Here is an 11,991-nt window from a genome sequence, read left to right as displayed (position 1 = left end):
AATAAAGAGATAACATTCATACATATATGATAACCAGGTGGTTGGTTTTCAACCTGAAGGGATAAAGCCCAAACTGTCCCAGTACCCAAAAGGAGGGCCCATCCAACATAAGACCTGCTCATAGTTTCTCCCCCTGAGGCTGTTGTTAAAGTTTTATTGTGACGCTATAGTGTAACTTCTGTTTTATTGGCTTTTCAGTTGGATGCTGCCTTTCCCCATTGGCATGGCTCAATTGGCGGGGCTGTTGCTCAGCACATCTGATTCTGGGTATAAAAGCTGTCAGCAGCTAATCAAACTCTTGGATATGATTCAGGAATACATCGAGAGACAATGGAAAACATCACTAGAGCACTTTTATTAGTGGAATTGACTGTCTTATTTAACTGCAGATCAGTGTGGATGGTGTTAGTGCAAGAATGTACAGGTAGTCATAACACTGATATATTGATATAGTTGGTGGTTGGTGATGCTGTGCTGCCAATAAGAACAGGAGATTAGCTGTCAGCTTGGCCTCTCCGCTGATGTTACTACCCTGGCTTTACATCATGCCTTATTTCATCATTGTAGCTTCAAGTCATAAATCTCTCTCTCTCTCTCTCTCTCTCTCTCTCTCTCTCTCTCTCTCTCTCTCTCTCTCTCTCTCTCTCTCTCTCTCTCTCTCTCTCTCTCAGATGCGCTCTGATGGGCGAGTACTGAAGACAGAGCAGGGTCTGCTGCTGCGTTCCCTCCAGCCCTCAGACTCCGGGGTGTACCAGTGCACAGCCACAGAGAAGAACTTCAAACACACGCTGGTCAAGCTGCAGCTGGTGGTCCTGTCCAGCCGAGCCGTTAACAACGTCCTGGTGGAGGGTGGGGAACTGGGACCATCTGCTCTCCAGTCCAGCGCCTGGACTCCCAGCGCGGGTCAGTACAAGGACCTTCTGACCATCCTGAGCCAGCCGGAGATGGGCCTGATCAACCAGTACTGTCAGGACTACTGGCAGCTGGGTGACCCCATGATGGGAGCCATCAATGCCAAAGACATGAAAGAGCTCAAGGAGCAGAAGAAACCACGCAACCGCCGACATCACGGCGAGGGAGAGGAGGAGGAGGAGGAGGAGGAGGAGGAGGAGGTGGAGACATGAGGGGTCCCTCAACTCTCCCAAACTTCAACCGCACCCCAGAGAAACTGGGAAAGACTCAATTTAAGAGAGTGACGAGGTGAAAGAAAATCAAGAACCACAAATAAAATAAACGGAAGTGGAAAAAAACAAGTCATACAAACAAACACACCCCACATCCCTTTTAACAATAAAGTATATGATACACAGTATTTATTGTAGGTTGTATATAGTATCATTCTGTGGATTTCTTTGTACTTATAGAAAAATGCTCTTTGTGTATAGGTACCTTTTGGGTAAATGTTATTGTTATTACTGTTATTAATTGTATTATTGTTGTTACTGTCATTACAAAAATCTTTCCACCTTGACAGCTCTGTTTGGAATGTAAACTGTCATGTAAACTCTGTTGGTAGTGAACTGAAAGGGGTCATTGTGTAAACAGATACATTAACTGAGGGTCGGGGTGGATGGGGATATAATGGTTTCTTGTTTGCTTTGACTGAATGTCAATACTCATATTCTCGGCTAACCAGGAATTGTTTGAACATACGGTAACCTCACAATCAGTGCATAAGGACTAAGACTCCTGACTTCAATGGCAGAGGATGCACAAATGGCCCCACTCATTGGCTAGTTGTCTATTCTCCCTGTGAACCTGTTGTCTAAATGACTATGTTGAGTACTGTTGCTAGGCATAATTGGCTCCCCTAATAGGTTGATGCTATTTATTTTCGGCTTCATTGGTTATTCCTCACTGTACAGTGTGTGCCAATAACTCAGGCAAACCAATTGTTATAAATGCAGTGTTGCTATGTAGCCTATGCATGAAATCATCTCTAGATTACCAGAGTCCGGGGGTATTTGAAACTAAGGTTATTATTGAATAGCCAGGTCAATTGAATAGATTGTTTAACAAAATAATGAAAAAAGGATTAAAACCTTACCTTTCAGTAGCTAAATTATGGTAAATTACATTGTGAGAATCGGAAAGTAAACATAATCAGAAGAAAAAAACTGTAGATACTTATCAAATAAATCTTTTAAGGACATCTACGAGCTTTGTTTGGTTTATTTTGCAATCTAAACATCTAATGGGACTGAGTGTGAGGTACAGTAAAGGGTCAAGGTTGTGCACAAAGGGCAGTATTCTCTTATCTTCAAATGATTACGTTGGATCTTATGGAAGGTAGAAGATATTCAAAACATTGGCCAGGGCCAAACCTAGCACACTTTGGCCAATTACATTTCCTTTTGGTCAACAAAAACAAAGCACAATTCAGTTTGAGATTAAGCGATGCCAGAGAGGAAGAGGCGAAGTGAGAGGGATAACTGGGCCCAAAATCTGTCTTCACCAGCAGGTGCCGTTTATTCTTCTTTTTTTTTCCGCTCACCAAGCAAATAGTTTTTGTATGGAGATCAACGAGAGTGTCGAATTTGGTTAACAAAAAATGTAATGGCTTATCTGCTACTTGTGGCTTATTTGATCGAACAGAAGTTTCGTAATGCTTAGGTTGTTACGAATGTACTGATATAAGTAGGACACGTCACATCCCGTCAACTTTGAGAAAGAACACTTTGTATCGGAGTTGTGCCTGTTATCACACTCATATCTGCCCTCTCATTGGCTAGAATGGTCCCACCTGATATTCCCTTTTACCAACTGCCTTCCATTTTTGAAGGCATTTATTTTCATTGTTACAGAGGTCAATGGAGTATCTGATCAATATAATGGATAATCTATGGCAATGCCCAGATCACTTTCACTAAGCAGCCATGTTGGTTCAGACTAAGAGCCATCTCTTTTCATTTATCGGTGCATTTGGATCCTTCAACTTTATATGTGAAAAAAATAAAAAATGTCCTCCTTACACAACAAAGCATTGTAACAACGTTGTGACAATAACCAACATATTTGGGAAGCTGGCTTTTCATTGTGTGCATGAATATGTATTTGTACTGTAATTATGAAACAAAAAAAACTATGTTGTAGTTTTTCTGTTCTTCAAGTGTACAGTATGGTCAAACGTCAGCGAAGGAATGAGGACAGCCTCAGTGCAGCAGAGAAAAGCAGAATGGAGGAGAACTACTATAAGTAATGTACCTACAGATACTGACATGCTCTTTTCCACTCTTCACTATGGGATACTATTCATTCCCAGAATAAAACCAGACAGCCCCTGTTACTCTCCTCCAGTTGAAAACAGGGTGTTACAGCAAAAAAATGATTGTACAATTTCTTGGTATTTTTACAGTGTCTTTAGTTTCGGAGTGTTTTTTGTTTTGTTTTTGTATTTCGTTTTTGTGTTCTTTTTGCTATCAGTTAAGATTCAATGTACAGAGGTGATGTTATTGTACTGACTTGTGTAAATTACTTTCTCTTCCCTTTCCATTGTTGTTGCTGACTAATAAATTAAAGCTCTATATTTTATAAAAATATAATGCTCTACTTTTATTGTGATGTATGGTGTGATGTTTCCATATTATATTTTGTGTATCACTCAGAACTTTTGGGAATAAATGTTCCAAGCTACCACAGAGAGAGAATGATGAGCTACCAGCCATTTATGGCAGATAAGGTCATCATTGGCAGCTTGACTGACAGTGACGCTCTGTTATTATCTAAGATGGAACCCTGGGAGGAAATAGATGCGTAGAGCTTTTCTTCAACTTTTTAGCATCTCCTCTCATATTTTAATACGGAATCGCATGGCCTATTCCCCTCATTACTAGTGGATATCATGTTCACTATGAATCAAATGGACTGTATGATTTGTTGTGGTCCTCAAGTAACCCCAACAGCACACATTGTTGTTGTAACCCCAGACAAAAACACCTGATTAAACTTGATGATTAGTTGACAAGTAGAATCAGGTGTGCTTGTCCGGAGCCACAACAAAAATATGAACTGTTGGAGGTACTCGAGGACCAAAGTTGGGAAACACTGCCTTAGAGGATGGGGCTGACTACAAGGCCATGGGGGACTGACTGTGATCCTCACCTCATAAAAGCCTAGATAGCGGGTTAGAAATTACCCCTACCCGGTAGCACCAGACTGAGTCACCAGACTGAGTCACTTTCTCCATGACCGATCTAGCTGATGGCCAAACTGACACAGTAGCCTCTTTTATACCTGGTACTAACACGTGTCTGTTGTACTGATCTTATCCACATTCTGATTGTGCCCACATTTGTTGAGTACACAATCAAAATATGCATTGTGATCTCATTGTGATTAGATCTTCCTGACCGCCTCCGGAGGTCCTCGAAGACGCATATCGTATGGATGTCCTTGAAAGGTAAACGAATCCGGACAACAAAAGCGTATAAATTTGGCCAACGTCACTGTTGTCTCGCCCTGAAAAAAATCACACTGGCCAGTTGAATTAAGATCATGGTCTTCATTTGAAACCAATGGATCGTATGCGGTATGCCACAACCAAATACTATGTACAGCTCTGAATAAAATGGCCTTATCGAAATAAAGATATTTATGAAGAGATATCATCCCGTATGAGAGAAAGTGTTCTCACTTTCCCACGTCCAATGCCAGCACAAAATCAAATATTTGAAAACATCGTAGGCTACAGAAAGGCCAAGGACCAGTAGCGGTGCATAGGTAAAATCACTTGGGAAGCCAAGCCAGAAAAAAATGCCATATTACAACCTGTGTTGTGATAATTGCGTTGTTTGCTCTATAACCTGGTAGTTCACATGCCTCTTGCGACCGTGATATATAGGCCTAAGGCCGAGACAATAAGAAGACAAAGTGGCAGAATAAATTCAACCACAATTTCGTTTCATCAGAAAACCGGAGAGCAACATCTGTCCGGTGAAGTCCACAAAACATATTGCATGTAACAAACAGTTACATCACCTACAGCATGGTCAAGCAAGTTAATGTTTCCGACATTTCCGGACCACTAAACAACTATTTAGAACCACGGAGAGTTACCACAAGTCTCAAAGAAAACAGGCGCCGCCTCCACTATTTCAGCACCATTTCAACTTCAAAATGTCAACATCATCTAATTACCTACAGTGGGGAAAAAAAGTATTTAGTCAGCCACCAATTGTGCAAGTTCTCCCACTTAAAAAGATGAGAGAGGCCTGTAATTTTCATCATAGGTACACGTCAACTATGACAGACAAAATGAGAAGAAAAAACCCCCAGTTAATCACATTGTAGGATTTTTAATGAATTTATTTGCAAATTATGGTGGAAAATAAGTATTTGGTCAATAACAAAAGTTTCTCAATACTTTGTTATATACCCTTTGTTGGCAATGACACAGGTCAAACGTTTTCTGTAAGTCTTCACAAGGTTTTCACACACTGTTGCTGGTATTTTGGCCCATTCCTCCATGCAGATCTCCTCTAGAGCAGTGATGTTTTGGGGCTGTCGCTGGGCAACACGGACTTTCAACTCCATCCAAAGATTTTCTATGGGGTTGAGATCTGGAGACTGGCTAGGCCACTCCAGGACCTTGAAATGCTTCTTACGAACCCACTCCTTCGTTGCCCGGGCGGTGTGTTTGGGATCATTGTCATGCTGAAAGACCCAGCCACGTTTCATCTTCAATGCCCTTGCTGATGGAAGGAGGTTTTCACTCAAAATCTCACGATACATGGCCCCATTCATTCTTTCCTTTACATGGATCAGTCGTCCTGGTCCCTTTGCAGAAAAACAGCCCCAAAGCATGATGTTTCCACCCCCATACTTCACAGTAGGTATGGTGTTCTTTGGATGCAACTCAGCATTCTTTGTCCTCCAAACACGACGAGTTGAGTTTTTACCAAAAAGTTATATTTGGTTTCATCTGACCATATGACATTCTCCCCAATCCTCTTCTGGATCATCCAAATGCACTCTAGCAAACTTCAGACGGGCCTGGACATGTACTGGCTTAAGCAGGGGGACACGTCTGGCACTGCAGGATTTGAGTCCCTGGCGGCGTAGTGTGTTACTGATGGTAGGCTTTGTTACTTTGGTCCCAGCTCTCTGCAGGTCATTCACTAGGTCCCCCCGTGTGGTTCTGTGATTTTTGCTCACCGTTCTTGTGATCATTTTGACCCCACGGGGTGAGATCTTGCGTGGAGCCCCAGATCGAGGGAGATTATCAGTGGTCTTGTATGTCTTCCATTTCCTAATAATTGCTCCCACAGTTGATTTCTTCAAACCAAGCTGCTTACCTATTACAGATTCAGTCTTCCCAGCCTGGTGCAGGTCTACAATTTTGTTTCTGGTGTCCTTTGACAGCTCTTTGGTCTTGGCCATAGTGGAGTTTGGAGTGTGACTGTTTGAGGTTGTGGACAGGTGTCTTTTATACTGATAACAAGTTCAAACAGGTGCCATTAATACAGGTAACGAGTGGAGGACAGAGGAGCCTCTTAAAGAAGAAGTTACAGGTCTGTGAGAGCCAGAAATCTTGCTTGTTTGTAGGTGACCAAATACTTATTTTCCACCATAATTTGCAAATAAATTCATTAAAAATCCTACAATGTGATTTTCTGGATTTATTTTTCTCAATTTGTCTGTCATAGTTGACGTGTACCTATGATGAAAATTACAGGCCTCTCTCATCTTTTTAAGTGGGAGAACTTGCACAATTGGTGGCTGACTAAATACTTTTTTTCCCCACTGTTTGCTCAGTCTAATACAGTGACAACTAAAAGATAACAAAAACTATTTAGTCCAATCAACGTAAGATAAATATGATGTGGCTGTCCATGGTTCTGATTTATCTGTGTGTGTGTGTGTGTGTGTGTGTGTGTGTGTGTGTGTGTGTGTGTGTGTGTGTGTGTGTGTGTGTGTGCGTGCATGTGCCTGCGTTGCATTCGTGCAAGTAGAAAAAACATGACTCACCCTACTTGTAGAGAAACGCCAATGCCATCCTCCTCTCTTTCATGTTGACTAAACAGCCTATGAATCTGTCATACAGTACATGCTTTTAGTTTTTGTTGTCCTAGGTTACTTGGCTAAAATGCTTACTTGTTAACCTAACTTCCTATCATGGGCAATGATGAGCCAGCTAGTTAACATTAGCCTACTACATCTAGCTACATATTGAATTTCCATTCAATATATTTAAGGCCTGGCTCACAGTCAGCGTTCCAATTCATCCCAAAGGTGTTTGATGGGGTTGAGGTCAGGGCTATGTGCAGGCCAGTCAAGTTCTTCCACACCGATCTCGACAAACCATTTCTGTAGGGACCTCGCTTTGTCCACGTGGGCATTGTCATGCTGAAACAGGAAAGGGCCTTCCCCAAACTGTTGCCACAAAGTTGGAAGCACAGAATTGTCTAGAATGTCATTGTATGCTGTAGCATTAAGATTTCCCTTCACTGGAACTAAGGGGCCTAGCCCGAACCATGAAAAACAGTCCCAGACCATTATTCCTCCTCCACCAAACTTTACAGTTGGCACTATGCATTCGCATGGTGATCTTGTGTGCGGCTGCTTGGCCATGGAAACCAATTTAATGAAGCTCCCGACGAACAATTATTGTGCTGACGTTGCTTCCAGAGGCAGTTTGGAACTCGGTAGTGAGTGTTGCAACCAAGGACAGACGATTTTTACGTGCTACGTGCTTCAGCACTCGGCGGTCCCATTCTGTGAGCTTGTGTGGCCTACCACTTTGCGGCTGAGCCATTGTTGCCCCTAGACGTTTCCATTTCACAATAACAGCACTTACAGTTGACCGGGGCAGCTCTAGCGGGGCAGCTCTAGCGGGGCAGAAAGTTGATGAACTGACTTGTTGGAAAGGTGGCATCCTATGACGGTGCCACGTTGAAAGTCACTGAGCTCTTCAGTAAGGCCATTCTACTGCCAATGTTTGTCTATGGAGATTGCATGGGTGTGTGTCAGGAACAGGTGTGGCTGAAATAGCCGAATCAGCTGTCGGAAGTTTTTTAAAGAGAGCTTCATAAACAAAAAGAGAGCAATGCATCAATCTACGAGACTTCAAATAGGTCAAACCTACATTCTGATACAGAATGCAGTGATGTGTACTGAACCTGTCAACCGTAGTAAAGCGTAGTGCGGTGTGATAAACTGCATTCAATGGTTTCAGTGTATTGACACCTGCATTCACATTCATTTTGCTCAGACATACAGATGCTCAGATATTTATAAGCAGGGACACGATCAATGTGGGCACCATCCAATGTACTTATGCATAAATCATCAGATACATTTTTAAGTGTTTTGGAAAATAACATATACTTGGATTTACCTGCATTAAGTACCAGTTTCAGTTCAACAAAGGCAGATTGTAGCTCCGAAAGAGCCTGGTCAACCGTGGGGGCAATAGCATACACAACAGTGTCAGCTGCATACAGGTGTATGTTTTTTCTTTTTGCAGATAGACCAATATTGTTTATATACACAGTAAAAAGTACAGGACCTGACAGATCAATGAAGTGGGCAACACAGTGTTTCCTTTTGTCCATACAATTTACCACATCATTTAACATTTACATTACATTTTAATCATTTAGCAGACGCTCTTATCCAGAGCGACTTACAGTTAGTGAATACATATATTTTTTTTTATACTGGCCCCCCGTGGGAATCAAACCCACAACCCTGGCGTTGCAAACGCCATGCTCTATCAACTGAGCTACATCCCTGCCGGCCATTCCCTCCCCTACCCTGGACGACGCTGGGCCAATTGTGCGCCGCCCATGAGTCTCCCGGTCGCGGCCGGCTGCGACAGAGCCTGGATTCGAACCAGGATCTCTAGTGGCACAGTTAGCACTGCGATGCAGTGCCTTAGACCACTGCGCACACTGTGATGCAGCGGAGATGGTGTTATGACCTGAACTGAAAGCAGATTGATAAACACTTAGAATACAGTTCGTAGCTAGGAAAGATCTAAACTGAGAGTTGATCATAGAGTAAAACATTTTTGCTTGGCAAGACAGTTTAGAGATCTGGCGATAATTATTTCGGTCGGAGGGATCGCCACCTTTGTGGAGAGGGAGCACATGGGCCGCCTTCCAAACCCTGGGGATAGCACCTGAGATAATTGTCAGGTTAAAAATATGTGTCAATAATTCTGCAATCAGGGGAGCAGAAAGCTGCAATAAGAAAGGATCAAGCAGAGCCCTAGTGGATTGTTTTTTACATCAATCTTAATCAAGGCATCTAACACATCACAAGTAGAAAGTTGTTGAAATGAAAACAAAGCTTCACTAGAAGTTGACGAATATTTCATTGAGCCAACTAGAGGCTGGGAGATACATTGAAGTAGGCCTAAGTGACATTAAAGACAGCTATAACAACAGGATGTGCTCTCACAGCTCTATGGTGGATAGATATATTATACCAGGCTACTAGCCTACTAGGCCAAATAATGGTAAAAGTAATACTTATTATTATAATTATAATAATAGTAAGAGCAAAAATAATAAGAACAACAACACCAAGAAGAAGTATCAACAATCTCTTCTGTCTCTCCCACAGCACACAACAGAGAGCCCAGGAACACAAATGGCTTTGTTGGGCCAGGGAGATTGATTCTGAACTGGGAGCAGTGAGAGGCAGCAGTTTGGCGTCCCATGAAACCTAAACTATCTTACCTACTTACTACCAGACCAAGAACAACTTGAGGCTCTACTTATCAACGCAACACAAATTTGGGTTAGTAAGGACAGACTGGAGTAGGCAAAGCAGAGAAAAAAGCGGGCAATGCTGCTCCCTGCTGGACAGTTATAGCATAAACCATGTCATTAGTGGACTAAGATCTTTTGTTTCCACATGTAATTTAAAGCACAATTCAATTTGTATCGCTGAAGCGTTACAGATTGTACGATAGAAATTCCTGTGGTGGTCCTCATTTGAGCCAGTTTCATCATAGCGCTTGATGGTTTTTACGACTGCACTTGAAGAAACTTTCAAAGTTCTTGAAATGTTCCACATTGACTGACCTTCATGTCTTTAATTAAGGATGGACTGTCGTTTCGCTTTGCTTATTTGAGCTGTTCTTGACATAATTTGGACTTGGTCTTTTACCAAATAGGGCTATCTTCTGTATACCCCCCCTACCTTGTCACAACACAACTGATTGGCTCAAATGCATTATGAAGGAAAGAAATTCCACAAATTAACTTTTAAGAAGGCACACCTGTTAATTGAAATGCATTCCAGGTGACTACCTCATGAAGCTGGTTGAGAGAATGCCAAGAGTGTGCAAAGCTGTCATCAAGGCAAAGGGTGGCTATTTGAAGAATCTCAAATCTCAAATATATTTTGATTTGTTTAACACTTTTCTGGTTACTACATGATTCCATATGTGTTTTTCATAGTTTTGATGTCTTCACTATTATTGAAAAAAAATGAAAAATACAGAAAAACCCTTGAATGAGTAGGTGTGTCCAAACTTTTGACTGGTAGTGGACATACTTCGCTCTGGAGGAAAAATCTCCACCTACAAACTGCATTGTAGCATTTCACCCAGTAGATGGCAAGACACACCAGTGGCCATGACGACAAACAAAATGGTATGATGTATGTATGCTACCATAAGTCACAATCAACCTTACTGCAGCAATTGATCTTTTTCAATGTTATTATAACATTGAACAGTAAATGTCCATTATCATACAAATGCTTGGATGTCATTTAAGCCAAGTTACGCTTGAGTGACACCTCCGTGGTTCCAGTAATGAAACAGAGCATCATTTTAGGACACACTCTTTTTTCAACAACGTGATAAATATGTTCTGAGGGCCGAGGAGAAAGATGAATGAGCAGTGCCTTGATATTGCGTCTGGGTTTACCTTTCACCTGCCAATAAATCAATGAGGCAAACTGCACATATTCATCATCTTTATAATCTTTGTCCCCTGGGAATGTACTCAGTCACTCTGATGATGATGGATGAAGTCACTTCAGTGTCACAGGAAACAGAGGCATCCATAGTAAATGGTAAAGCTGAGTGGATTATTAAGAGAGGAAGGCAGAGCGACATTCCATACCTGAAATTGAATTTAACAATCATGTCACTTTATACTCTCATGTCGCATCAATTACCGATACACACATTCTCTTCATCTAACGGAAGAATGCCTAATTGATTCCATGACCATTTCCTCCAAGGATATGTAAATCTGCCTTCAGGAAAGAAATGACTGTTCAAGAACATGTTTAGTGCTATACCATTACATGTTACATGTTTGTCAGCGTCATATTTTTTTAAATCTCATTTTTTAATAATAATCCAGACAGCAACATGCATGTTTGTTTGTCATTCCAACATTTCTTAATTTCTTTCTTTTTACTTTTTGGATTATGTATGTACAGTGGCGATTTTAGCATGTAAATCTTGTTGATGCATGCCAGAAAAGCCACTACACAACACAACACAACACTAAACAATACATTAATTGCACTATAACAGTGGCAAACGGTGCCCACAAACTGTTAGGGCCTACATAAAGCTGTCCCAACAGCAGAGCTTTCTTTTCAGCGCCATGGAGTGAATACTTACCACCACTACACCTGGCGATCAGCGGAGCCTTGTCTGGCAGCGAAACAGATCATTCAGCCTCATTTACTGCCTTTTCAAAAAACATAGCTGATATGGCTGACTTGCTTAAACAAATGTGCTTTGCTTTATCTTGGCCAGGTCGCAGTTGTAAATGAGAACTTGTTCTCAACTGGCTTACCTGGTTAAATAAAGATGAAATAAATAAATAATAAATAAATAAATAAAAAATGTGGTTTCTACTGTCAATTGAGATGTACAAACTATGGCATAAGGGAACGATGAGCGGATAAGAGTCAATCCGTAATTTCGATTAAGACAATTAATGAGCGAGCTAAGATGGACGTAATCAATATAACTATTTATTCAGCACTTTTGAAATGTACAACGACAGAATTCAG

At 41.5% G+C, this 11,991-nt stretch overlaps 1 protein-coding gene across 4 annotated transcripts in view; it reads left to right on the top strand.

Annotated features, from left to right (window-relative positions):
- The window catches only part of sema3fb (sema domain, immunoglobulin domain (Ig), short basic domain, secreted, (semaphorin) 3Fb), an 89,834-nt gene extending 86,279 nt beyond the window's left edge, over positions 1 to 3,555 (top strand). For all 4 annotated transcript variants that reach the window (XM_041892494.2, XM_045223872.1, XM_041892493.2 and 1 more), the window contains one exon: positions 672 to 3,555. In XM_041892494.2, the coding sequence (XP_041748428.2) occupies positions 672 to 1,124 (453 nt within the window). In that variant the 3' untranslated portion in view covers positions 1,125 to 3,555. The remainder of the gene's footprint in view (positions 1 to 671) is intronic.
- Positions 3,556 to 11,991: the final 8,436 nt, after the last annotated feature.

This window comes from Coregonus clupeaformis, chromosome 12 (assembly GCF_020615455.1).
Source record: "Coregonus clupeaformis isolate EN_2021a chromosome 12, ASM2061545v1, whole genome shotgun sequence".
Taxonomy (NCBI): domain Eukaryota; kingdom Metazoa; phylum Chordata; class Actinopteri; order Salmoniformes; family Salmonidae; genus Coregonus; species Coregonus clupeaformis.
This window is presented reverse-complemented; position numbering and strand designations above follow the sequence as displayed.